This window comes from Amphibalanus amphitrite, unplaced genomic scaffold, assembly GCF_019059575.1.
Source record: "Amphibalanus amphitrite isolate SeventyFive unplaced genomic scaffold, NRLGWU_Aamphi_draft 001441F_arrow, whole genome shotgun sequence".
Lineage (NCBI taxonomy): Eukaryota > Metazoa > Arthropoda > Thecostraca > Balanomorpha > Balanidae > Amphibalanus > Amphibalanus amphitrite.
This window is the reverse complement of record NW_024882934.1, coordinates 1-26,722: the sequence shown is the minus strand read 5'-3', so window position 1 is coordinate 26,722 and position 26,722 is coordinate 1. Positions and strand designations below refer to the sequence as shown.

General features: G+C 47.2%; 4 protein-coding genes across 6 annotated transcripts in view; 1 reads left to right on the top strand and 3 right to left on the bottom strand.

Annotated features, from left to right (window-relative positions):
- The window catches only part of LOC122373084 (venom dipeptidyl peptidase 4-like), a 65,664-nt gene extending 56,254 nt beyond the window's left edge, over positions 1-9,410 (bottom strand). The window contains exon 1 of the mRNA XM_043350835.1: positions 9,024-9,410. Coding sequence (XP_043206770.1) covers positions 9,024-9,098 — 75 coding nt within the window. The 5' untranslated portion in view covers positions 9,099-9,410. The remainder of the gene's footprint in view (positions 1-9,023) is intronic.
- A 1,678-nt stretch (positions 9,411-11,088) lies between these two features.
- LOC122373081 (ubiquitin-conjugating enzyme E2-24 kDa-like) lies at positions 11,089-18,170 on the bottom strand. Of its 3 annotated transcripts, XM_043350831.1 has the most exons (6): positions 18,008-18,140; positions 17,374-17,378; positions 16,055-16,214; positions 15,430-15,613; positions 14,962-15,109; positions 11,089-11,956 (listed from the first exon to the last, which is right to left on the bottom strand). In XM_043350831.1, the coding sequence occupies exons 3-6, from the start codon at positions 16,207-16,209 to the stop codon at positions 11,859-11,861; spliced, it is 585 nt and encodes a 194-aa protein (XP_043206766.1). In that variant the 5' UTR covers positions 16,210-16,214; positions 17,374-17,378; positions 18,008-18,140; the 3' UTR covers positions 11,089-11,858. The 3 variants fall into 3 exon arrangements, with proteins under 3 accessions (XP_043206766.1, XP_043206768.1, XP_043206767.1); XM_043350833.1 differs by lacking the exon at positions 17,374-17,378 and having other exon boundaries at positions 16,055-16,212; positions 18,008-18,170; XM_043350832.1 differs by lacking the exons at positions 17,374-17,378; positions 18,008-18,140 and adding an exon at positions 17,885-17,930 and having other exon boundaries at positions 16,055-16,212.
- A 959-nt stretch (positions 18,171-19,129) lies between these two features.
- On the bottom strand, positions 19,130-24,786 carry LOC122373080 (probable prefoldin subunit 4). The gene is made up of 3 exons (XM_043350830.1): positions 24,768-24,786; positions 21,467-21,585; positions 19,130-19,886 (listed from the first exon to the last, which is right to left on the bottom strand). The coding sequence occupies exons 1-3, from the start codon at positions 24,784-24,786 to the stop codon at positions 19,734-19,736; spliced, it is 291 nt and encodes a 96-aa protein (XP_043206765.1). The 3' UTR covers positions 19,130-19,733.
- A 435-nt stretch (positions 24,787-25,221) lies between these two features.
- LOC122373079 (leucine-rich repeat-containing protein 23-like) lies at positions 25,222-26,337 on the top strand. Its single transcript, XM_043350829.1, has 2 exons — positions 25,222-25,699; positions 26,118-26,337. The coding sequence occupies exons 1-2, from the start codon at positions 25,350-25,352 to the stop codon at positions 26,335-26,337; spliced, it is 570 nt and encodes a 189-aa protein (XP_043206764.1). The 5' UTR covers positions 25,222-25,349.
- Positions 26,338-26,722: the final 385 nt, after the last annotated feature.

Here is a 26,722-nt window from a genome sequence, read left to right as displayed (position 1 = left end):
TGGCGGAGTCATTTCATAAATCAGGGTTTGGCCCGAATAGTTTGTGCCATGTGACTTGTCGAGGAAATACATACAGTTCCTTGCGAAAACAGCGACTGATTGGATCTCTCGATCTTATCCAAAGGAGACTAATATACTTTTTCTGACACGGGACAAGGACTACCAGCATTGCCAGCGTTAAGTTAACTATCCTCATTCATGTAGGCATGGATGGACTCGATCACTCCAAAAGCATCGCAACTTCATGACTGGCCCTGATGTATGATAATTTGAACATCACTGATCGACGAATAGCGAAGGACTCAGTTATTACTTACCTACTATCACAAGTAACTGAAAACCATCCATTAACCACATATTCATCACCTGAGTTATGACTTGAACAATAAAGAAAACTATTAAAAACTATATTAAAAGAAAACGTCGAGTTTCGACGCTGCTCGCGTACACGGCAGGGAGCTGGAACATTACACATGCTACCCACCTGCCTATCTGCACAGGCTCTCCAGCATCGCCGTAATGAAATAGTTCCCTCAGGCATGCACATTGTTAGAGCCATCAGTCAGGCGGAAACACTGTCGGCCACCTCGAGAGGTCAAGGTGACCCGGCCGCGGTACAAGTTCCGAGTTCCGACACCTCAACAAGTGGACGCCCTCCGACGCCCTCCGGCCACAGAACAGTGAGCAGCAACGCGTGACGACGAGATGTTATAGTTGATATAAAGTTGGGAGTGAGAGGTGGGAGATAAAATGCTGGGTAGGAGTAAAACTATAAGGCGAGGAAGGGGGGTCACACTGAAGCGCAATGAACAATTCCTACCAGCTATATCTTGAGCGAGAGAGAGAGAGAGAGAGAGAGAGAGAGAGAGAGAGAGAGAGAGAGAGAGAGAGAGAGAGAGAGAGAGAGAGAGAGAGAGAGAGAGAGAAGAGAGAAGAGAGAAGAGAGAAGAGAGAAGAGAGAAGAGAGAAGAGAGAAGAGAGAAGAGAGAAGAGAGAAGAGAGAAGAGAGAAGAGAGAAGAGAGAAGAGAAGAGAGAAGAGAGAAAAGAGAAAAGAGAAAAGAAAAAAGAGAAGAGAGAAGAGAGAAGAGAGAAGAGAGAAGAGAGAAGAGAGAAGAGAGAAGAGAGAAGAGAGAAGAGAGAGAGAAGAGAGAGAGAATGAGAGAGAGAGAGAGAGAGAGAGAGAGAAAGAGAGAGAGAGAGAGAGAGAGAGGAGAGCGGAGGGCTGATGGGATAAACCTAAGGCAAAACTGGCTCGAAAGAGGGAATGATGTTTTGCAGTTACGCTTCCTGCTCTGTCATTAGGTATGTATAGTCGACTACAGAATGATGTTCCACTTTTCACAGGCAATTATTTGCCTGGAGTGGTAGGCTGTGCCGCATCACACGGGCTGAGTTCACAAACTATAGCTTTGTCCCAATGCTCACAATCGACACGCTTAATTGCGTGATAAACGGCACAACTTAGCGCTCCGGTCAACTGATAGTTTCTGAGGAGTGGAACATCATTCTGTAGTCGACTATATATACAGACCTGCAGCTAAACGAACACATGAACTCAACGGCAGAGTAAAAGGCAGAGTAAAGGGAGGACTGATACGGACGGAGAGAAGCAGTGAGCCGCTGCCGCACGGTCACGGACCACGCGACCGATCGCTTACTTTCACTTTCGTCGCCGACTGTGAGGCAGGCAGCCGGGCATGAGACCCGAACCGTGCACTGCCCCATCGACTTCAACCTCCGCTCACGCGAAAACCGTTCGTCGCTTTTTGTGCCACACTTTCAAACAGTGGGAATACATAAAGACTGAGGGCGTGTCAGTTTCACGGTGGCCAACAGAACTGAATCGACTCGCTTATCCGACAGACTGCATGCAATTCGTTTCGGTGTAGTGAATGAGATCATGTCCGACGGGCATCGATTTTGGGGAGGCAGCAGCCATGAAGCGGCCCGACCGGATGCGCCGAACACAGCGCTTCAGAGGTGGAACGAAACGGCTCGCCAGACCACTCATCCATTGCTAATCTCCATCCCTACCCCCGGTCTAGACATGAAACACACCGACCTCACCAGATCAAAGCTACCAGACCAGATCGAAGTTATAGACACCTCTCACTCTCAGTGACCCACCCGTTCCAGCTGATCGTACAGCACCAGGCCGGGGTCGGCTAGATGCCGTGAGGTCAGGTGTACTGGAGTAACGGGTCGCCGGAGCCGGGCTTTGGGTCAGGGACGCCAGCGTAAATGAAAGCAGCCGACCTGACAGGCAAGCAGTTACAAACGGGGCCGTAAGACGGCCAGCTGTCTACCGCACAAAAAGTGCGGTGGGAGAAGCATGGCGACTCTTCCATTGCCATGAATGTGTCAAGACCACAAGATCAATGTTTACTTGTAAATCGTTCCGTTTCTCCCAAAATTTCACAATAAATTCAGGACATTCCGACATTCTGCTTAGTGCTTACATTTAGCCGAAAATCGGCACATCTCATTGACTGAAAAGTGAAAACATATAAGAAAGCCCTTAACCCTCGCCCGCACATGGGGGGTGGTTGCCCCCCCCCCCCCCAAGGTAGTCTTTCTGCTCTGCACTCAACATTTTTAGAGCTAGAAGCCTGATTTTTCGTATAGCTGCTTCTCTATCCTTTCTTGATGTTCACTGAAAATTTCAAGTTTCTGTGGTTTTTGATTTCGGAGATATGACCTTATTTTTCAGGTCATGTCATGACCCAAATGATCAATTCTCAACATCTTGCGTTGGCTATGGGCCTTGTGAGCTTTTGACACCTTAATTTCGGCCTTTTTTGTCAGTCTCACCCCCACCTATCATGGAACATGTTGTTCGACGATGTACAGATGTCAAGGTCAGGGTCAAGGTCAGACTAGGTCATCTAAAATAATCGCGTTTTAGGCAAGCTGAACATACTTTTCGTGAAGTTTTTTTACTGCATTTTTGGTAAAAGCTTCTCAGATCATGATTTCATGTAATATGGACACATAAACAATCGGTGCACATATCAGTATACACACAGACACACACAGACATACAAACACATATCATTGACCTTGACCTAACTTGACCTGAAATGACCTCAGCAGCAAAAACCTGGTCGGGTAGTGTGACAAAGAGGTTCTAGCTGGCTTGGCACCAGAAAACAGCATCGTCATCGGTATATGATAAGCAGCGCACCTGATATTTAACGGTGACCTAAAACAGCAACATTTTTTAGTTTGACCTGACCTGGAAGGTCAATGACTGAACTGAGAAGGTAAAACTGGGTATCATTGGATTCGTCTCTTCCCAAAGAATCTTTTTGGTCTTTACCGCGAAGCTCTATCTCCAACAGGAACGAAATGGCGCGGAGGGTGGCAACCACCCCCTCCCCCCCCCCCCCATGTGCGTTCTAGGATGGGAAAATGGCATGCGCGGGCGAGGGTTAATGTAGGCAGTTTATGGCCAAAACCCTTCGGAGACAACCCAAACCGTTTGGCCTACAGTCGGCTATGACCAGGACCATGGTCCACTCTGAACAGGACCATGGTCCGCTCTGACCAGGACCATGGTCCACTCTGAACAGGACCACGGTCCGCTCTGACCAGGATCCCGATCGACTCGGCTCTGACCGATTATTGTCTTACGGTTTCCAGCAAAAGTTCCAGCCCCGGGGATGCTTGTAAAAATTTGGGGCAACGGAGATGTTTAAAAGGTTGTTTATGATGATCTGGTAGGTACAGCATGACTTCGTAAGCGACTGTTGCAAGTAGGGGTGCTTATGACAAACTGTTGTATAGGGCTGCGGAGTCGGAGTCAGAGTCGGAGCTGGAGTCGGTCGGAGTCGACAGTTCTGCCCGGAGTCGGAGTCGGAGTCGCCATAATCTTACCGACTCCGACTCCGGAGTCGGAGTTAACGCTGCATGGCTCAACGGCATGCACTGCACCTGTTCGATTGCCGATGCTGCTCTCGAATTTATATTTTGTCGAAAAAAGGCCATGTTGCTGTTTTGAACGAACGTTTTCAGCGAAAGAAGCAAGACTGTGAATTCTCCAGAATATGCTTGTTATTTTTATTGCATTTTTCCATCTAAAAGCCTTGGAACCCACAAAGGATCGTTTCAGGAAGACAAAAACATATCCGTTACGAACTTCAATATCAATTATCATGATATGGATTTTAATAGAACCGTCCGCAGTCGGAGTCGGAGTTGGAGTCGGAGTCGATTTTTGAAGCCGGAGTCGGAGTCGGAGTCGGAGTCACCCTAAAATCCATCGACTCCGCAGCCCTGGCGTAGTATCAGGGGTTCGTGAGGAGCTGAGAAACTGGTGCAACAGGGGTGTTTGTGAGGAGCTGGTTCAGTTGGGGGCGTTTATGAGAGCCCGTTGTAGTACATAGGTGTTTGTGAGGAGCTACGGAGCTGGTGCAGCAGGAATGTGTGCGTAATGTGTCTGAAAATGTTTTTGTTCTTCGATATAAATTAAGATAACACATTTCGCTTTTAAAAAGAACAGATAAAAATGGATTACCCGTTTAATACGCGCGTCCTGCAAAGGCAATACTACCCGGAAGGGAGCACCACCGTCACACAGCCTGTACCAACCATCCCCTATAGAAAGGCACCGACACTAACCGTTCCCGGGCGCACGGACATTGCTTATTTACGGGGTGACCGCACGCGGGGAGCGGCCGGCAATATAGCGTGCCAGGGAGACCACTAACAGCCGCAGAAGGGCGCTCGGCGCACATGGACACGACATCGCCAAAACACCCCGGGCAGTGACCTGTGACCCCTGATGTCACTCGGGTTCGGCCCCAATCTGATGCAACTCGGTCTCGTGCACAGATGGTCAAGTCCCAGTGGCCCAGACACTGTATGGGCCATTGATCTAGTCTGTGTCTAGCCAGTGGCCCATACGGTGTCGTCTGCATATCACTACTGTATCAAAACACTTACCACGCAGTACTATCATGTCGTCTACTCTGTAGAGTGTAGGTATATCGTACCATATGTAGAGCGACAGGCAGACACCAGGGAGAAGCATGAGTGCCAATACGCTTGGTCAGCATGGCATGGCAAGGTCATGCTGAGTATCCATGACAGGTTGGATGATGATGTAAATAATAAACCAAATTATTACAAATGCATTCAAATATATTCAAAAAGACACACAAAGCTTTCGGTTCATGGAACCTTGATCACTGTGCAAATGAGTATACCAATCGCTGTAACCGTCTAAAAATTCTTTGAAATTAATCAGCCGCGTGTTTTCTTCTTCTGCTGGTCTACCACCGATTTTGCTGCCATTGACGACCATGTGATAAATCCGCTCCTACTGTTAAACGTATCACGTGTGATGATGTGGGCTGCTTCCAGGACCTTCCTTGTACCTTTCTTTATATTGTTTTCTAATATCTTCGTACCGTCCCAGTCAGGTAAGTGGTTATACTTTTCTATATGCAGTACTATTGCATTTGATGTTCGGTGAAATTTTACATCGCTTCTGTGTTCCTTCAAACGAACTTCCACCCCTCTTCCCGTCTCCCCAACGTACGTTCTTTGGCACCCTTTGCATGGTATTTCGTAAACTACACTTTTTTCATCGCTGGTATCTTTTTTGGTTTCATGGTGCTTGACTAAATCTTGAGTTTTCTTTCCTGTTACTGTAGCTACTTTGATATCTGACTTTTCAAGTGCTCTTACTATGATATCAATATTTTTCGAATTTGGGACCGAAATCCATCTCTTTCTTTTGTTGGCTTTTCTTCTCGTGTCATCTTCGTGTGCTTTGTTCGCACGTTGTTCGTCTCTTCTGTTGGCATCGTCGCCGTTTGCTTGGTTCGCGCGTCGTTCGTGTCTTCTGTCGGTCTCATCTCCGTGTGCTTGGTTCGTACGTTGTTCGAGTCTTCTGTTGGTGTCATCGTTTTGCGCTTGGTTCGTATCTTGTTCGTTTCTTCTGTTTTGTTCGTTTCTTCGATTTTTGATTTTTTCGGCTTTTTCTTTTTGTTTGATTAAAAATCCTCTGGGATATTTCAGTTTTTCGAACGAAGTATAAATATGATTGAACTCTTCCTGAATGAATTCATCGCTGCAGATTCTTAGCGCTCTGAGAAAGAAACCGATAACTATTCCGCTTTTCGTCCTTTGACTGTGTGCTGAGTAAAAGTGCACATAATCCTCTTTGTTTGTCGGTTTTCTGTGGACTTTGAATTTGAAGCCTGAGGCTGATTTTACGATGCATGTATCTAAAAACGCCATCTTTTCTTCTTGTTCTTCTTCAACTGTAAATTGTATGTTTGGATGAACAGCATTCAGTTTGTTCAGCGTTTCAGAAATGTCAGTTTCTTTCGGAATGATTGCTAGTACGTCGTCTACGTATCTAAGCCAAGTAGAGTCGTCACCAATAATTTTGAGAAAATGCTCTTCTTCGAGTATTTCCATAAAAAGACATGCTGCTACTGGGCTTAATGGGGACCCCATTGCAAGCCCACTGTGTTGGACGTATTCATACAAAGGAAATGAATACGTCCAACACAGTGGGCTTGCAATGGGGTCCCCATTAAGCCCAGTAGCAGCATGTCTTTTTATGGAAGTACTCGAAGAAGAGCATTTTCTCAAAATTATTGGTGACGACTCTACTTGGCTTAGATACGTAGACGACGTACTAGCAATCATTCCGAAAGAAACTGACATTTCTGAAACGCTGAACAAACTGAATGCTGTTCATCCAAACATACAATTTACAGTTGAAGAAGAACAAGAAGAAAAGATGGCGTTTTTAGATACATGCATCGTAAAATCAGCCTCAGGCTTCAAATTCAAAGTCCACAGAAAACCGACAAACAAAGAGGATTATGTGCACTTTTACTCAGCACACAGTCAAAGGACGAAAAGCGGAATAGTTATCGGTTTCTTTCTCAGAGCGCTAAGAATCTGCAGCGATGAATTCATTCAGGAAGAGTTCAATCATATTTATACTTCGTTCGAAAAACTGAAATATCCCAGAGGATTTTTAATCAAACAAAAAGAAAAAGCCGAAAAAATCAAAAATCGAAGAAACGAACAAAACAGAAGAAACGAACAAGATACGAACCAAGCGCAAAACGATGACACCAACAGAAGACTCGAACAACGTACGAACCAAGCACACGGAGATGAGACCGACAGAAGACACGAACGACGCGCGAACCAAGCAAACGGCGACGATGCCAACAGAAGAGACGAACAACGTGCGAACAAAGCACACGAAGATGACACGAGAAGAAAAGCCAACAAAAGAAAGAGATGGATTTCGGTCCCAAATTCGAAAAATATTGATATCATAGTAAGAGCACTTGAAAAGTCAGATATCAAAGTAGCTACAGTAACAGGAAAGAAAACTCAAGATTTAGTCAAGCACCATGAAACCAAAAAAGATACCAGCGATGAAAAAAGTGTAGTTTACGAAATACCATGCAAAGGGTGCCAAAGAACGTACGTTGGGGAGACGGGAAGAGGGGTGGAAGTTCGTTTGAAGGAACACAGAAGCGATGTAAAATTTCACCGAACATCAAATGCAATAGTACTGCATATAGAAAAGTATAACCACTTACCTGACTGGGACGGTACGAAGATATTAGAAAACAATATAAAGAAAGGTACAAGGAAGGTCCTGGAAGCAGCCCACATCATCACACGTGATACGTTTAACAGTAGGAGCGGATTTATCACATGGTCGTCAATGGCAGCAAAATCGGTGGTAGACCAGCAGAAGAAGAAAACACGCGGCTGATTAATTTCAAAGAATTTTTAGACGGTTACAGCGATTGGTATACTCATTTGCACAGTGATCAAGGTTCCATGAACCGAAAGCTTTGTGTGTCTTTTTGAATATATTTGAATGCATTTGTAATAATTTGGTTTATTATTTACATCATCATCCAGCAAGGTCATGCATTACCGGGACCGGAAGGGAATTTCCGGTGTTGGGGGCGCATTATCGGCATTATCGGCATTGAAAGGGCCGGTAGCAGTCCCGAGCTCAGGGTTGACCACTCAGTTGGGAGCTAATATCACCGATAATTATTGTCAGGTGTTGACGGTAATCACAGATGGATGGCACCCAGTGGTCACAGGTGGTGATCGGTCTGTTGCGGTCAGCTTGCTCACCACCAGATAGGTGAGACGAAGTTACCCAACCAGTTGGTTTGTCGGTGTTGCCCTAAGGAAATCCCGCACAAGAACTAAGCTGGAACAAGCCCAGTGAGCACTGAGCATTACCTCCCCAGACTACAACGATACAAACCACTGGGCACCGGCGCGACGGTCTCAACGAACCTTTTATGCCAATTGATCATAAAGTAGAAGCATTCCAGATACCAGCGGAGCACTACAAAATGATCTACTCCCATAACGCATAGCCCGTATGCTGGCCAGCGCTCACTGAAAGGCAGTCGGCATTCGCGGAAATAAGTTTTCGTAGCATTACAAGGGCGAAAATTAGTGAAATAATGAGTACTTAGCCTGCTCCCTGGGCCATTGATTTGTGGTTAGCGGTGGCTGTAACAACACTTAGGCTGTTAACAATGCTAATTACATCTTAAGAATAGCAATCGAGTAGGTACCAAATGTCATGCATAAATGGACCGCTTCTGAATGAGTAACAAGAACTGATCAATAGGTATTTCATTGCTGCAACAAAAGCTTAACGCCTTAACTGGCTCCAAAGCGTCGCCATTTATCTGGATTTCCTTTCTAATCACAGCCGAGAATCGGATAACGGAAAAACAGGAAGTTGGATTCGCCAGCTAATTCCAGAGGACCAGTTTTGCCAGCGAGTGTTCTGCCGCGACTGGCGGGAATCGTCTGTATATGGCCAAACGGTCGACCGAACTAACCAACATACCTGCCGGACGCACCCACATTCGTCTCTTGAATGTGTTCTCGTCCTCCTAAGCAGGCATGCAGCATGCTAGGATTAGGGGAGAGGACTTCATACAGCCCAAGCGAGCGGGGGCGACCTGTAGAGGCGTTGGAAGGGGCATTCAGTACTCACGTCAAAGTACGCCATGTCCGACTCGCCGTCCTCCAGCTGGGACACGGGCGCGTACTTGTCGCCTCTGGACCACATCGGCACTTGTCTCGGCTCCCCGGGCTCGGCAGCCCACCGGTCTGACCGGGCAGCGGCCCCTCAGTCGGACATTGCGGCAATCGCGCGGCCGGCAGTGGCACGCGACCGCCTCTCACCGGCGCGGCGCTCGCCGCAGATCGTCTCACAACACTCAGCCTGCTCGCGTCAGCACGATCCACCACAGCAGCGAACACACCAGCTGAACACACTGCTGAAACACCTGTTGACGCTGAATTCTCTTCAGCACGTGCTCTGATGACCAGCGCTCCACCGGCGTCAACCCCACTTGCAGCTCCCGAGCAGCGACTGAGCCCGCGCCGCGCTGCGGCCGGTGCGGTGACGTCATTGTGTTACGTCACAGGTGGGCAGGACAAGGTCAGCGGCCGGTGCCGGTGGAAGGGGGCCGGTCGGTCGCCACCGTATTCCCGCAACCACAGTATTCCTGTATTCCATTAGCTGTCAGATGAGAGCAGTGTTTATGCGGGGTCAAAGTCCACGGGAAATTCCACGATGTGGCCAGAAACTCAGAAATTTGGTCAGACCTTGCAGCTCGAACAAGGTGCAGAACTGTAGAGCGATGCCCAACACATCGCCCTCCCATCCTTTTCACCCCTTTCAGTCCCCTTGTCCCTCCCATCCCTCCGAGCTGTTCATCCCTTCCATCGCCCTCAGAGGGCCCCTCAACAGTCTCCCTCACGGGTCCGGGGTCACCCTCACCGTCCAATCATCCCTTGACCCTTCCATCCCTCTCAGGTCTTCCAAGGGTTCTTCCTCCACTTTCCCTCATGCTTACTTTCTATCCCAGCACCCCTCCCATCCATAGCCTCTTCCACTCATCCATCCGGTATACAGGGCCTTGATCCATCCATTCCATCCACCCATCACTGGGTGCCAAGAGCCGGCATTGCAGCCACTGAAAGTCGCTTAATAAAGAAAAAAAGTAAAAACAAAGTTCAGTGTGTACCGTTGTTTTGCCCACAGACTGCGATGAATGAAACTGCCCAAATTATAATTACGTGATTAGCAATACTACACACTTGTGACGTCATGCCCCCTGGATTTTCTGTTTTGACGACGTCATTGGACAGACCGGCGTCCAAAAAACCAGACCCGGAATATATACAACTTCAGACAACGGGTTATATAGAGTTGAAGTTCGATCACCGCCATAGTGGTGTGTTTGGAACCGTAACTGCCGAAGCAGTGGATGATTGGGGCTCATTGTCCCAGGGGCCCCAGGCACCGTCAAGTGTCGATACTCCATAATGTGTTGCATTGCACTATATAGTGTATGTATAATGTATGTACCCAGTAGCGAAGCACAATGTTTGATAATGCCGCTCTCATTTCCCAATGAGCAGCCTCCCGTTATTCGGGGTTCCTTTCTTATTCAGTCCCAAATATTGTTGCTATCACGCGAACCAGTTATTCCTGCACCCACATTCCACAGCCGCCAAATAAAATAGGCACCGTTCATCCACATAACAACCGTAACGTCACAGTCGAGCATACCACGTAAAGATGGTGACGTCACGGGCGCGCCCTCAGACTGGCGTGACGTTACGTCAGCGTCATGGGTATGCCGGGAGATAAGTGGTACACTAACCATGCCTGTTTATTTATCGAATGTTCCAGACCATTGCAGAAAGTCTCGTCCAAACGTGCTATGTTTCAACACAATCGCATATCCTCAGCTGGCTTGAAAATCGTCTGTCGTGAGACAGACATGCAAGTAAAACAGCCTTGCACTGGAATTGAGATAGCCGAGTAGGGTACCGTTTACTTATCGGGCACAAAGGGGAAACTCAGAGGAACCAATTTGTCATTTTCTATTGTAGTGACGCTTTGCTCACCAGTCACTGTCACTATATTCTACGAAAACACAGTCAGCCCGTTTCGTACTTCCTCTATCCCCATCCGTCCTCTTGCAGCTGGCTTTCCTCACAACCTTCCCACGCCCACACCTACCTCCCTCTCAAGTCTCACGCCGTCTCAGATTCCCATTTATTTCCGCCCGCCCATCCAGCGAGCAGTCTTCAATCTGAAAAACAGTACGTTACGGAATGAGATGTGGAAGCATGTACGCCACTGACACTCGTCCTCTCTCGCACATCGCCGGCCGCCCGTGTCACGGACGGGGTCGGGCGGACCGAGCAGCCCACCCAGCCGGCCTTAGAACTCGGCTATAAATGAAGTCGCACGTATACCGCAAACGTTGGGCTAGATAAACACCAATGCGTGTTCCTGACCACTGAACCGGCGGGAAAGAACGTCCAAACGGAGCGACGCTCTGTACTAAATACAGATCGACACGCTCCGACCTGGAGACGGTGTCTAGGGGGCAGTCCCCCGCCCCACGTCCCCAAACACCGTCAGTGGCCACGGAACGGTATCCGGGTCACGCGCACGAACTCACAATCAGCCACACCGTATACACACGCGCGCCCGAGCACACACAGACATACACACACCTGAGCCGCGAACAGACGGCGGCCGCCGAGCCGACGTCTCCGTCCCGCGCACACCGCGCCGCGTCACGCCGCCAACGCGCCGCTCTTGTCACCTGGCGGCGGCGGCGGCGGCTAACTGAAGAACGTCCGAGGTAAGGAACAACACAGGATATGAACGAGCTACACGGCGCACACGCTACACTACAGAGGGGCGCGGCTCGGCGCGACTCACGGTCCCTGCGCGTCCGAGCCGACGCGCTCAGTCATGATTTTGATGCTGCACCACATAGCCAGTAGCCGGACGGCCACATCACGTGGCGTATCGCTGCGTCCACTGGCGCGCCACTCTGTCGTGTTCCTCGCGGTTCTGCAGGTATTGAGTGGCGATACTGCCCACCAGAGGGTCGGCTGTGGACAGATGAGTCCGGCGGAGACGTCAGAGACGGTGGAAGACGAACGGCGGCTGGTGGAGACGAGGGACGACGGCAGGACGTGGAGGCAGGTGGTAGATGGTGACGAAGATGCGAGCGGAAACGATGGCAGAAGGTGCTGCGGATGTGGCACGACCGGATGTGGAAGAGACAATGAAGTCGGCAGCGGGCGAGGTCATCAGTTTTGGACTGGATCTCAGGCGATGTGACGCGGCAGTGGCTCTCACACGGATGGCAGAAACGGCGAGCCGCGAGAGCCATCCAGGAGATGGAGGCTAGATACTGATCCATCGGAAAACTACGTGGTGCACTCCAGAAGTTTTGAGACTTTTTCAGTAGAGACAGTTGTCTGTTTCAGAGAAGCATGAAACTTGTATGACTCTCGAAATGGAACTTCCCGAGTCCAATGCACCTGCTTTAGCGCTCCTGTCACTGCCTGAAGGCCTGCTGATAGGCCTTCAAAGTGAAGGTGCCCAGGGCCTCTGTCACAGCCTCACTCATCTCCTCCACATCCTCCGAAAGACGGCCCCTGAGTTTCCCTGTCAGTCTGGGGAACATCCAGAAGCCAGGGGGCCAGATCAGGACTGTGGGAAGGGATACGGACGGTTTTGACGCACATCTGTGTCAGATAGTTCGTCTCCATGGTGGACTTGTGGGTGTGTGCGCTGTCCTGGTGCAGGAGCCCCTGGCCAGAGTTGAAGAGTTCCGACCTTTTGCGGCGAAATCTCTTTCTCAACTCCCTCAGAACCTTCACGAATCATTCCTTGTTGACAATCTGGCCGTGTAGGGGACCCAGGTTATGAAGTTTTTGCCTTTTTGTTCTAAGTAAGGGATTAATTTGAGCTTCCCAGGGGACCTGCGCTGTCTGTCTTTATTGGGTCTGAATGAGTCAGTATGTTTTCATTGGACCTTTTGTCTCTTGGTCTCATGATGGTAAAAATACATCCAGCTTTCGTCTCAAGTCACTTGAGAGCCAATTTGCTATGTTTCTCGGGCATTTTTGCCAAGCTAATCCCAAAATTTTATTGTACAGCGACCCTCCAAGTTGTCTTCACATGAACAACCTGACTGTACTCTACACTGGTCACTGTGACAAGCCGCGTGCGACTTGCCATGTTCAGGGTGACGCCGTTGCCGTCTTTTGCAACGTAGAAAAACAAAATTACGCAAGTACGTTTATAACAACTGTGGTAAGGACTTGTGAAAACAACAAGTATCTAGCACTGTTCATATGGAATTTACGAGGCCAGTCTCAAAACTTCTGGAGTTGACGACGTAAAAGGAAGCGAGGTTCGGAACTGGAAAATAGGGGCTGAGGCTCTCACGCCGGATTCGCCAATAAGCAGCTAACTTATCCCACCAATCGCGAGTGATCGGCAATAGGTGGGATCTGAACAGCACTTCGAGCCGAGACAATGTCCGAATCCTACGGTAAATGTAACGTCGAGCAGTGCTAGTGCCTACCAAATATTTGGGATCTGACGGGACCACATTGTTAATAGCAATCGATTGTTTAGACGTCATTTGCTCGGCAAAGTGTGGGACGGCACTTGGGTTAAAAACACATCACGATCAAATTAATAATCATAATTATGCCCACTTTTCTTTTACCACGATAGCTAGTAGCTAGTAGCTACCCATTTCCCCGACCTTATTGCCGAGTATTACACCTCTCACACCTCGTCAGCACGGTGTCAGCCACCCCACCCCATCGTCCCAGTCCCAGCGCCCCCCCCCCCCCTCCGCCGCCCTAAAGCTCACAGCCACGACCACGACGAGCGGGTCATCACACCGACAGATGCGAGCCAATATAAACGACCCGGCGCCGAGCCCTGTTACACGACACGATGAGACAAAAGGAGGGCAACCGAACTTTTGAGATTACGTAAAAAGTGTCCAGTTCGAGTTCGAAATGGTTGTGTTGTTCAGTGACCATCAAACAAATAAATGAGCTTGAAACACCGACTTGGAAATCCATACTATACTGGTCTTTGACAGCATGTAGTTAGCTGGAAATGTTGTAAAACTGCATACAATTCCTGATTATTGTTGCATGACCATAACTCTAACAAGGCATTGTATGCACCTATCCTGTCCGAGTCTCTCTCGGCACGGCACAGCGGCCAACGGAAACAGGCATTCAGTCTGTGTCATGACGACACCGAACATAACGTACTGAACACCCCCCCCCCCCCCCGGACTGGGGACGTGGCCAGAGACGTCAGCCGTCGGGAGGGGGGGGGGGCTCCGATGCTGAGCTGGACCGACAGTGGGGCCACTCGGCTGTCAGTGGACGGACACAGTCGATGTTCCTCCGTCCCTTTCCCAGTAACACTAGTGAGGTGGGGGAACAGGGGGAGGGTACCCGTGGGACGCCTGGCTCGACAGGTGATATTCTGATTAGTGGGTCACCGGGGAGGGGTATATGTCAAATTACCGGTCGGCTGCCCAGCTGCCGACCTTGACGAATGCGAGCATAGCTGGAAATGAGCTTCTCTTTATCAGCTCTTCTCTCCAGTGAATTCCCACTCAGATGCCCATCAAGGGCAGCGGGGGAGGGGTAAATGTCACGGACGTCCAACATAGCCGTGTTGTGACGGCAAAAACTGTCACAGATAAGCTGAGAGTGCTAAATCCTGGTGTAAACAATGGAATAGCTTCCAAGTTCCTTCAGTCTCACAACAATGAACCATTTGTCCAACCATTTGTTCCACTATCAATATCATCACGACGGCGTAAATTGGCGTCCAGTTGAACGATTTCGATATTCCATAAATGAATTCGCACGTAACACTAAAATCAACTTGCCTAAGTCCATTAAAAAGCCATGCTTTCCGTACAAAGCACACACCTCTCCTCCCTCCCCTTCCCCCCCCCAGCCAACATCCTCACAGTCACACTGTGCTCTGTGGCGCCTACTCCACAATACCCACACACTGATCCCACCCCTCGCCGATCGCCCCGCCTGGCGGCACACCGTACCTGGATTGCAGTCGGTCAGCAGCGAGCAGATGGAAAGCAGCACCTTGGAGATGGTCAGCGCTGGCGACCAGTTGTCCTTCAGGATGTCCAAGCAGATGACGCCCTGACTGTTGATGTTGCAGTGGTAGATGCGCGTCTTGAATGTGACCTGAGAGACGGCACCACGGTCAGTTGCAAGGAACACTGGATTAGTGAAGTTCAGCCTTGATGGCCTCTCTTCTTCAACCGCAAACAGAGTCGCATACATACCAATCAATAATCACTGGCATAAATGTGTCCATACTCGTATAAAAAGCATCGTGGCATGTATTTTGATGAGATGAGTTGCATCACGTCATGTGTTTTGATGAGACGAGTCACTTATCCGAATTGATGCCGACTTATTCAAACAGAACTAGCATCCCCAGGGTTCACAATCACTCAGAAGTCAGAACCGAAATCCCCGTCTCCAGAAGGCTATCGGCGCACCTTTGGCGGTTTGAAGGGGTACTCTGACGAGAAGTGAATGTCGAGGAAGAAGACGCCTCCCTCGTACACAGAGCCCGGCGGCCCCAGGATGGTGGACACCCATTCGTACAGGTTGTCGCCCTTGGGCCCTGCACTACAGTTGGGCGGCGGGTCCAGTGTAATCTCCGCCAGCTCCTTCTGAATCCTGTGCGAGCAACAAGGAATAACATTCAGTGGGGCAATGAATTAGGGCACAGGACGTCAGCATTTCAAAACAGGCTGAGGCAAAGGACCATGATATGATTGAGCGAAAGCACCAAACAAAACACAAATGATTAAGTGCAGCAATCACAACATGCATAGTCCACAGAGCGAGAAATATAAAATCACAGTCAGCTAAAATCAGGGCAATATTAATGTGTAAGCAGGCAATGAATGAATGTATGAATGCATTGATGGATGAATGAATGAATGCATGAATCAGGGAATCATCTCAATGCCAACCAATGCACTAATTAGGTATCATAAAAATGATACATCTCAGTGCCTCAGAATCATCATTAATTCATATATTTTCGTTTGGCCTAAAGCCACACTCAAACCTTCCTGTTCAGTTAGAGTGCAGTAGGACCGCATAACTAATTACCTTTTGGCGCTGGTGCTGAGTGACTTTGAGGCCTTGGGGGTCAAGGTCTTGTTGTGCTTCTCCTCACTCTTGTTGTCGGTCTGCTGGCTTCCTTGGCTACTCCCATTGGACTCGCTCGCGCTAGATCCGGCCCCGGAGGCCGCGTTCGACGACATCCTCTGTAAAACAAAATTAATAGATATGGGTAGTACTAGTAAGAATGGCAAAAAATATCTGGGTATGGTATGGCATGATTCATAGAAAATTATACACATCAACAATTCTATTCAGCTCGATGAGCTGCGTCGAATGGTACCTACAAAAATATCAATTTCGAAAATTTGACACTTATGATGTTCTTGCTGGAAACTGTCGACATCATCATTACCATTGTATCCATTTCCAGTCAACCAGTAACCACACGCACACCCCATAGCATTACACTTTGTGAAAGTGGTCTTCTTAAATTTTCAAATAACAAAATGTTCTGCCTAAATTGACTGTAAATAATCTTACTTCACATTCTGTGAATTATCTGTGACACAACTCACAACTGGTCCTGATATGGCAAGCATTCTCTATGAAAAGTGTGTACTGACACAAATACAATATAGCACTAAATCTAAAAACTGAACATCATGAGCATTATTAATTATTTTAATTTCCACCATCATGCTATGAAAAAGCACAAAAAAAAATATAATAGAGGTATATTTGACAGAAAGAGACATGCAGCTTGTCATTGCATAGGTACAAAAGCCAAAAAGCTGCAAGACAAAATACACTGGTGATCTGATGACTATAAGATAATTTTTCATTGAAAATGGAAATTGATTGTCCAGTGATTCACTAGGTAGAGCATTGGACTCCTGGTGGTGAGTCACTTGTCACATTCACATTACACTCAAGTCACTCCGGCACCTGATATCAGACCCCTCGACAAGGATGGTCTGCAGTTGGTGGGAGTAGCCACAGCTAGCTGAAATCAATTGATTAGGACAGGCAGTGTCCTGCTTTGAATCTTACTTTGCCGTCCAAATTATCTTGTTATCCAGAATTGCACAATCAGACTGTAGGGATCAAGGCCTATTCAAAAAGGGCTGCTTAGCATGGGCTCTGGCTATATCAATCTGCTCATTCCTTTTTTGAGCTATACCTATCTGTAGAAAAATAAATGACATGAATTTTCATAATGACTAAATGGGAAATTTTGTCTTAACTTAATAACTACAACTAAATTTTTGCTAGATTAAATGATTACGATTAATGACACTTTTCAATAATATCTTCTAATGCCTCTGTAACATCCTAAGGACTCAGAAAGCCTGAGTCCTTCTCCACACCTCTAAAGCCCTCTTCCAAGCTGGACAGTTCTGCCTCGGCTCGGCAGTGCAATAATAAGCGCGATAGTGCATTCCCATGCAAATGCCATTCCCTGGCAGCTATTATCCTTCCTACTCTTTGAATTTCAATAGTCTTACTCTAAGTACAGAAAGATCCTAACCAGATAAAATAGACAGTTTTCAGCAAGATTCGGAGGAAGCATTCTGAGTGCCAGTGCAGCCAAACTAGGTACCTAAGTTATATGCCAACAAATCAAGCATGAATAAGAACTATCTGAAAATATTTTATGAATAAATATATTACTCAGGTGCCACTGAAATGTTGTAAGTTAGGATTCAAGCCAGAGGATCAAAAGAAACATGTGAATGCGTCATATTCGTCACACACGCTTATAATTGGTGACTAATGCATTTCAAGAACGCTGAAAATGTGCACCAAGCTTGAATGAAGAATCGTCTTTCAGAAAAATCAGCAGACCCTTGCCCAATACCTAGTTTATAACAATACCAAGGTCTAGGACCACGACAGAGCCGCCATTGCAATCCAACCGGAGCAAAACAAAGCGATCTTTGAATGCATGGAACTCGAAGCTGTGCTGTACCACGTTACCACAACTTTATGAATACGTACCCTCTTGAAAGACTCTCTTCTTCTCCGTATAAGTTTTTCTTGGGGCTACGCCTATAACAACGTAAAACCCCTCTAAATATAACACGGAACCACGCTCACAACAGCGCCCCGTGTGCTTTTTTGTCAATCACCGTGCAATCACCGCAAGCAGCGCCCCGGCGGCGGCGGCGGCGTTATTTTCGTATCACGGTAGTGCTACCAGATGCTGCCAGTAAAAGGAAACTCTTCATCCGCTCCGGAGCTGAGTAGTAAAGTAATCTTGCCGGAGCTCATTATCTCAAAATGGTATGGAGGAAATGAGCAATCTGCGAAATTACCGAATGCCAATAGAGCGTATTTTTTCGTTCATTGAATGGTACAATTGCACTTTCGAAGGCGGATTATCCGAACGTCTGGCGTCCATTCCCCGTCATCCTCAGCGCGAAGTCGAGCCTTCCATGCCTACACCTCCTGCAAAGGAATCTTGATGCCCATCTCGTATAAAAAGTGTTATACCGTTCCGTGCATATATCCTCAGGATACTGAAATCCTTCTCCACGCCGCAACCCCCCTCCGGGCTGGACAGGCAACTTCATCTCATGCCGGCTGCTCCCTTGGAGCGGCACCGCTGCTCCCGAGGGAGCGCACCCCGTAGCCGGGTGCAGTGAGTGCCTTGGGGCTGGGTGGCCTGTCCTCTGGACGGGCTCAGCCCCGGCGACTCACTAGGGTGCCTGCCCAGACCAATGTCTCCCCCTAATTCCTATCATCCTCCCGGCTCTGAAATGGTCTCATTAGACCGAAAGGGCCTAACCCAATAAAGAAGAAAAAGAAGAAAAGTGTTACATCTACTCTACTCTTGTCTACAAAAATGAATCTAGTGACAAATCGCTCCAAGCAATGGTTAGATGAGATGGTTTATATACTAGCCGTGGATAAGGCTGTTTCTAAAATGTAATGTATATCCACCTCACGCTTCAGAACAAACAGCCCCAAAAGAAATGTAGTAATGCCATTATGGCGGTCATACAAGGCATATTGATACTTGACTACGTTCAGTACATGAATATGTTCACTAGTGCCCCAATAAATAACCCTAAATTTGAGTTTCGTCGGATCAGCTTACTGCAAACTGCAAACGACTTGTCAAATTAGTTTACCTTTATCAATATGTTACAAATCCACAGACAGCATAATTTACGCGAGCGTCACAACAAAGTCGGCAAAATGGACACTGGTACGTGCCACGAGTACCGTGAGGACATATAGTGAGGTGGCGGATGTTAAATGACTGGTAAGAAATTAAGCGCAACGGAAACTCAACCAACAAAACTCGCAGAGAACTACGTCAAATGGTCAACAAAGAGTTATAAAATCTGTAACAGACTCCCCAATGCCTGAAAGCTATTATTTTTTATGACAATTTGATGCTGTATCGACCACCATCGCATACACGTGTTATCCAAACAATGACCATATGTTAACCACATGTTAGAGTCAACTGAACCTTTCAAATACACACCAACTGAACCTTTCACAAACGCACAAACGGCGCACAAACGCACTCCCAGGCAGCTTCCGACAGAGCAGCTCTCATTACAAACTCTGAGCGGTTAGACAGTCCAGTCTCACACAGACGGCAATGATTACTGGACACGAACACTGCCACTCGGTCACGCCTGCGCTCATCCCACACACAGTCTCAGTGGATCACCCTAACCCCACCCGCGGATGACAGCTCGATTGACGCCTAGTCTTCGTCCGGCTCCAGGTTGATGTTGTCGCCGAACTTGGCGTAGAGGTCGCGCTTCAGCAACGCCATCTCCTCCTTGAAGCGGCTGCCCTTGCTGTTCAGCTCCTCCATCTGCCGTGTCAGCTCGTCCTTCAGCGTCTCCAGCTTCGCCTGAGAAGCACGTGAGGGACGAGGGTGTCACGAAGTGGAGGTGGGTATCTCGCTCGACCGTGCAATGCATAGGAATGTCACAGTGGGAAGGTGGGCATAAATGCAAAACTGCAACTGATAAGTTTAAATGTCAACTTTGTTTTATTTTTATGAAACGATAAAATGCGTTTTTGTTTAAAGGAAATAGTTCACTTTCCTGAAATTAGTATTTTGCTATGGATTTATGTTTTGTTATGCTCAAAATGATCAGAAAATAAAACAAAACGTTTTTGTAAAAAGGATTATTTCTATATTTTAGTATAAGAAGAACTATATTCTATATAAAATAATGTTTGACGCGGAAGCTTATTACGCGTTGACCAATCATATTGCGTAGGACAAACCCATCGGCTGTAAGCAGCATTCTGATTGGCTGACGATGACGTGACTGCATTCCTCAGCAAGGCACGCATTCCTCTGCAAGGCACTCTTTTCGGAACGAAAAATGGAATATCTTCGTCTAGGGTGATCATTGGGCCGTAAAAGCTTCTGATTTGTGCTAGTCTCAGCGCAAGCAACACAACTGCTATTCCAGTTCCAAACCCCATGTTAAAAGTGAACTATTTCCTTTAAATTGATGACATTTCATAATTTCGTCAAATTTTCCACGTTTTTTATTTCCTTTTGACGAAATATATGCAATTGACCAATAGTCCTTATCTCCCTGCCTTCCGTCTGTCTGATCCTGCTGCCATGATTTCCATCGTTTTTTTCACCCTTGCATATTTCCGCTTCACCTTGGAGTTCTCGCCCTTCTTCTGTCCCTATCTTGGTCTCCTCGAGCGGCGTATGGAAGAAGACGTCATATTCTCCCCTATCTCCCCTGTCCCTATCTTGGTCTCCTCGAGTAGTACGGACGAAACCGTCATTTCCCACGCACCTGTACCCAGCCTTTCTAACTTATCTACCTTGGTCTCTTCGAGCGGCGTGTGGAAAAAGACGTCATCCTTCTATTCTACATATACTCCCTATCTAGTATCTACCTTGAGCTCGAGCGGCGTGTGGAAAAAGACGTCACATTCTCCCCCTATCCCCGTGTTCTATTTTGGTCTCCTCGAGCGGCGTATGGAAGCAGACATCTCCCCTTATCCTCATCTCTCTAATCTACCTTCGTCTCATCGAGACGTGTGGAAGAAGTTACCTTCCCATCGATATTTCTCTATAGGAACACCTTCACCCTTGTCTACCTTGGTTTCCTCGAGAGGCGTGTGGAAGAAGACGTCATTTCCCCTTATCCTCCTTTATTTCCCTTATCTACCTTGGTTTCCTCGAGCGGGGTGTGGAAGAAGACGTCATTTCCCCTTAATCCTTATCCTCCTTTATTTCCCTTATCTACCTTGGTTTCCTCGAGCGGGGTGTGGAAGAAGATAATATTTCCCCTATCCCTCCTACTCCACCTTGGTCTCTTCAAGCGTCGTGTCGAAGAAGACGTTATCTTCCCCATCCCATGTCCCCGATTTGCCTATTTTACCTTGGTCTCCTCGAGCGGCGTGGGGAAGGAGACGCTATCTTCCCCTATCTCCCATCTCCTCTGTCCCTACCTTGGTCTCCTCGAGCGGTGTGTGGAAGAAGACGTCCGCCACCATGAACGGCACCGGCTCCTCCTCGTCATCCACCATCAGCAGCTCGTCACTCGCGTCGTCCAGGTCTTCATCAGGTTCTGCAACAACCGCACATATATACGTGATGACGGAATGGATATGGGAACAGTTTAAAGATGAACAACCATAAAGGCAACAGCCACCTCCCGCCCAGCGCTGTGAGCTTCTGAAGCAAGACACGATTTGTTCAGGAGAATCGTATGGCCTCTCATCATTGATTCCAGCAAGATAATATGTGACTTCGATAAATGCGGAAGTTATTTATCTCAGATTAAGATACGTCCTGAGAAAGCAGGTCTAAATTAAATATGTCTCAAGACAATGCACACGATGCATACAGATCGAGATACGGATATCGGGAAATAAGTTGGAAAATGGTGCAGCTTAAACGAATGCGAATAGACGAGACAGTTCGTGAAGATATCGATCGATGATTGTTACGCAGTATGATAGTGTTAGCTGACTTGAAGGTGGATTTTAATTAGCGGTATATCCCTAAATCAACCCGACGCACATACATTGCACGCTGGAAAATAATGTCTAACCCTACAAATGTTCGGAACACAAATGGATGTCGGTATTTTTTTTTCATGAAGGAAGGATAATTGAGGTAGATGTCAGACAGGCGGCATCTTTAACAAGAGCTATCCAATATGCCGGGATAACAGGCAAATAGGCATCCTATATTATAGTCTAATAAGCCTGGCTAGACGACTTTTCACACCCTTTGTCTTTGATTTCATCCTGAAGGTCCTGCAGTTTGGCGTTGAGTCTCGCAAACTTGTTGATCTTGCTTTGGTCCTCACGTGTGACGTGTACATCACTGTCCTGAAAAAAAAAACAATGACACAAACGTAATGACCAATAAATGCACTCAGCAGGCATTCCTAATGTTCACGGTAAGAATTAACCCGCGCCCACTGGGGGGGGGGGGCTATTCATAGCCCCCCTTCCGTTTTTCTGCAATAACTTCCAAACCACTTGACGTATCAACGCCAAACTTTCAGTACCTTCGGCTGCATCAATTTGAAACCTTGTGTCAAAATTTAAACTTCGTAGCTACCATAGGTCGGCCGGAAATGACGTCAGAGTGACGTCATGTTCGGCCGATTTCGACGCAAAACATTGAACCACGGCAATCGCTCTCAAGAGCTCAGTTTTTAAGCTAGATCCAATTTCTTTGCATGAAAGGACTTAGAGTTGACTGCTCTATCAAACTGCTATCTCGGATTTTCAAAATTTTGAAAATTTCGAAAATTTTATATAATAAATTTCGAAATTTATATTTTTATATTTTTTTTTCAAAACGTTGAGTTTTCGAAAAAGCCGGAATATATGTGACAGAATGCATGCTTATGACTAACTCTAGCAAGTTTTAGCTAAATATCTTCAAAAATGGCCAAGTTATACGCATTATTGCAAAAAAATCACAATTATTAATTTTTCAAATCAATTTTTTCAGTACGTATTTGACATCGTACACCAATATAAATAGCACCATCGTGTTCCTGAACTCAAACTGCATCCAATAGACACCTTTTTGTTGAAAAATTTAAACTTCAAAATTTGACCTTTTTGACCTGAAAGTGACCTGACCTAAGCTAAATTCGACTCAAAATGACCTCGGATGACACAGACGACATCAAATTCGAAATCTATGGCCTAAATGGACCATAAAACATGTGTCAAGTGACCGATGCATGATATAATATTTCCGTGACCTGTGATGACCTGACCCTGACCTGAAAATCAAAGTACAAGTTTGGTACCCTTAAGGTATCTAGAGCATCTGTTCACGAGTGTGTAAACCAAAAATGAGCCTGATCTGACTTGTAAGACGGCGGCCAGAGCCCAAAATGTGAACAAGCCAAAATGCTAATAATTTTACTTTGACCTGACCTGTGACGTCATCGGTGACCTCGAGGTCAATGAAATTAGGTTTCGCTCGACAATTTTTCCGGGGCTATCACTAGACGCCGTTTGAATTTTGACGATCGGCCCAGTAGTTTCTGAGTTAGGAGAGCCCCCCCCCCCCCAGTAGGGCGTGTTACACGCAGACCCCAGTGGGGCGCGGGTTAAGACAATGACAATTAAATTGGCTAGTTCGCAGTGTGGTTCGCAGCACGTCACAAAAGAAAAGATATAAATACTTTCGCTTGACTTGTTGTATGTCGCATTCTTATGGTAAACGGCAGAACATGACGTCATAAAAAAGGCCGCAAGTTAAAATATGGCGCAAGAAAAAGAGACGGCAAGAAAACTTGGTAAAAAAGGAACTTACCGATGAAAAGTTCCTTTCTGCATCGTTTGGGCACTCATCTTCAATTGTTTGACCTAGCCTGAAAGACACAAAAAGGTACCGTCAAAATGCAATCAAGGCGAAACACAGTCTCATGTCGATACTCATCGCTATTCACGTTTAATCGCACACGGCCTTCCAGAAAGTCTTTCACCCCACTGAGACGAGTTAATTGATCAATTAATTGTACATTTTGAAGGATCATAAGACTATATATTCGCTACAATAAATAATGTTCAAGCATGTGGACATGCCACCTTACATGATATGGATCATAGGTGGAGCTTTTCCGGGGAAGTTGGTGGGGCAAAAAGTCGTCAAACCCACAATGTCCGATTATAAAGTTGAATGAAATGCCACACTGAATCAACTCCTATCATTAGACAATATTTTGCATTAAACAGACATTCCAAACCTCTTCAATGCGAAAAAGATTAATTTGCAAAGCAACAAAGTCTTAGAGATCAGCTAAAGTTGGTGGGGCAAAACGCTTATTGGTGGGGCAAAATACCAAGTTGGTGGGGCAGCCCCCCACCAACTGTATAGGAAGCTCCGCCCTGATATGAATGGATTACATACGACCGTTCATCATGTTCAGTGAACATTGTTCACTGTTCAGCGAGGGATGCGTTAGGTTTTGGAGCACGTGATGCTCGTATGAGTAATTTTTACAGGCCTTTGTTTTCGCTTTAAATTGGGAATATTGCCGTTCATCTCAAGGCCCTAAAACATATTTATTTCATCTCATCAAAGCCAGAACAAAAAAAAAACAGCCCTTTCACTGTGTTATTTTTTAACTGAGCTGCGAATGGACAAGTGTTTTAGATCAGTTTGCATCAGACAAGATCGTAGCTTTTTTAGACATCAATAGAAAGTGGATCTTCGTGTAAGATTAGCATCCCATAGTTTCCCACAAGCACCTGTAGTTTGCCTATATCTAACCGTTCACAAAACCAGCCATGTCTGAATCAGATGAAGATCCGGAGTTAGACGACGATCTCGATACTGAGCTAGGCGTGAAGAAGAAAACAATGAAGAAGGCCCCGAGGAAGAGCCAGATGCCGGAGAGAAGGGAAGCGACGGCAGCGGCGGCTTCGAAGCTGGGGATGGCGAGAAGAAACCAGAGCCGAAAGTGCTGCCTCAAGAAACCCTCTGACTGCAGAAATGATCAAAGGAGGAATATCGATGTTGTGCAAGACAGGCGATGGACTAGAAGTGGCGTACGAAACTGGTCGTCCAGAACCGTGAACTGACTAATGTGTTTATTTTGTCAACGTATATTCACCTACGGTACGTCGACTTGTCGTTCAACAAGCTCACCTCGCTCTTCCCTCTTCAGAACATGAGATTCCTCGTGTCATTGAAGGTGACGAACAATAAGCTCACATCACCCAGATGTCCAACTTCCCGTTCCTTCAGTTTCTCGACCTCACCGGTAACCCTCTCAAAAGTACAAAAGGCATTAAACAGCATTCTCTCGAGAAGCTCATCCTATCCAAAACTCAGCTTGAGGATCTTGAGGACATGACTACGGAGAACCTTCCTAACCTCATCCACCTCAACATCACCAACAACGCGCTGAAGAAGCTGGACGGCCTGGAGCACCGCACCCTGAAGACACTGTACGCGGCGGGAAACAAGCTGCGCAACCTCTCCGGGGTGAGCCGGCTGACCTCTCTGAGTCGTCTGCACCTGAGAGACAACCGCATCAGCTCGCTGAAGGGTCTGGAGGAGGACCACGAGACGCTCGAGTACCTGAACGTCCGCAGCAACAACCTGGAAGAGGTGGAGGAGGCGTACCACCTCAGTCGCATGAAGAAGTTGACCACGCTGGTGATCGCCGACAACGCTGTCTCCGACTCTGACTCGTACCGGTTAGTCAGGCCACCACAGCGGAACTGTTCGCCTTCGTACCAAACACAATTTCAGTATGTTGCAGTATCGTAGGTCCTGCTCCCACTGCTTCCACCACATCATCATGCTTGCGGTGTGGCACAAAGAGCTCTCCGAATTATTCAGAAATCGGATTGCTTTATTACCAGGTGTTAGTATTACAGAGGTTAGTAGACAGACTTTCGTCCCCTCTTGAGTTAAGATCACCGACGGTTGTTAACGGTCGTTAACGACGTCTGAAGAAGTAAGCAGGTGGTCAAAACATTTCAACCTTACATCTTACCTAAAAACCGAAACGAAAACCCGACCACTAGCATCCGTATCTTTCCACGTTGTCTATGCGTGTCGCCACACCCGTTTTATTGTGTAACGAGACGATCTGTGCGCATCTGTCGACAGCGTGGACGCGCTGGTGTACGGCCGGCGGCTGCAGAGGATCGACAAAGACCCCGTCGAGGAGGAGCGCCAGGAGGCGGCAGAGCTGTACCCACAGCGGGAGGAGGAGCGACTGCTGGCAGAGCGAGAGGCCAAAGAGCGACCCGCCGACGAGGAGCCCGATCAGGACGATCTGGATAGTCAGAGAGATGACGACGAAGATCGTGATGAAGAGGATGACTGAGATGGCTTGATAGTGGAGTAAAACCGGTGACGTTTGGAGGTGTCCATAAGCTACGTTTCGTGTCAGCCGCAGCAAATAGGGCCATGAAGGAGACTAAAATAAGGACAGAGATGGGAAAGGTGTTGAGCGTTGACGCTATTTGCGAAATGTGACAGATACCCTCCGACATAACATCAAGTGATCATCATATTTGTGTTTGCATCAAGTAACTTGTAAATACAGTTGTTTACAAGTCAGACATATGTTATCAACTGTTATGAAAAATGGTTAAGTGCAAACTGCAAAGACACATTGCATATGGCTTAGCGAAAATCCAAACTGCGCCCCGATCGAATCTTCCGTCGAATGCAGACAACTGAGAGACAGAATAGCGGCAGGAGATTTC

Coding starts and splice junctions, on each gene's coding strand:
- LOC122373081 (XM_043350833.1), bottom strand. CDS start 16,209: ATGTCGTCGAACGCGGCCTCCGGGGCCGGATCTAGCGCGAGCGAGTCC. Junction 15,614..16,054: donor CTCAGCACCAGCGCCAAAAG/GTAATTAGTTAT, acceptor TTGCTCGCACAG/GATTCAGAAGGAGCTGGCGG. Junction 15,110..15,429: donor ACCCCTTCAAACCGCCAAAG/GTGCGCCGATAG, acceptor GCCGTCTCTCAG/GTCACATTCAAGACGCGCAT.
- LOC122373080 (XM_043350830.1), bottom strand. Junction 19,887..21,466: donor CACCGCTCGAGGAGACCAAG/GTAGGGACAGAG, acceptor CGTGCTTCTCAG/GCGAAGCTGGAGACGCTGAA.
- LOC122373079 (XM_043350829.1), top strand. CDS start 25,350: ATGACTACGGAGAACCTTCCTAACCTCATCCACCTCAACATCACCAAC. Junction 25,700..26,117: donor TCCGACTCTGACTCGTACCG/GTTAGTCAGGCC, acceptor ATCTGTCGACAG/CGTGGACGCGCTGGTGTACG.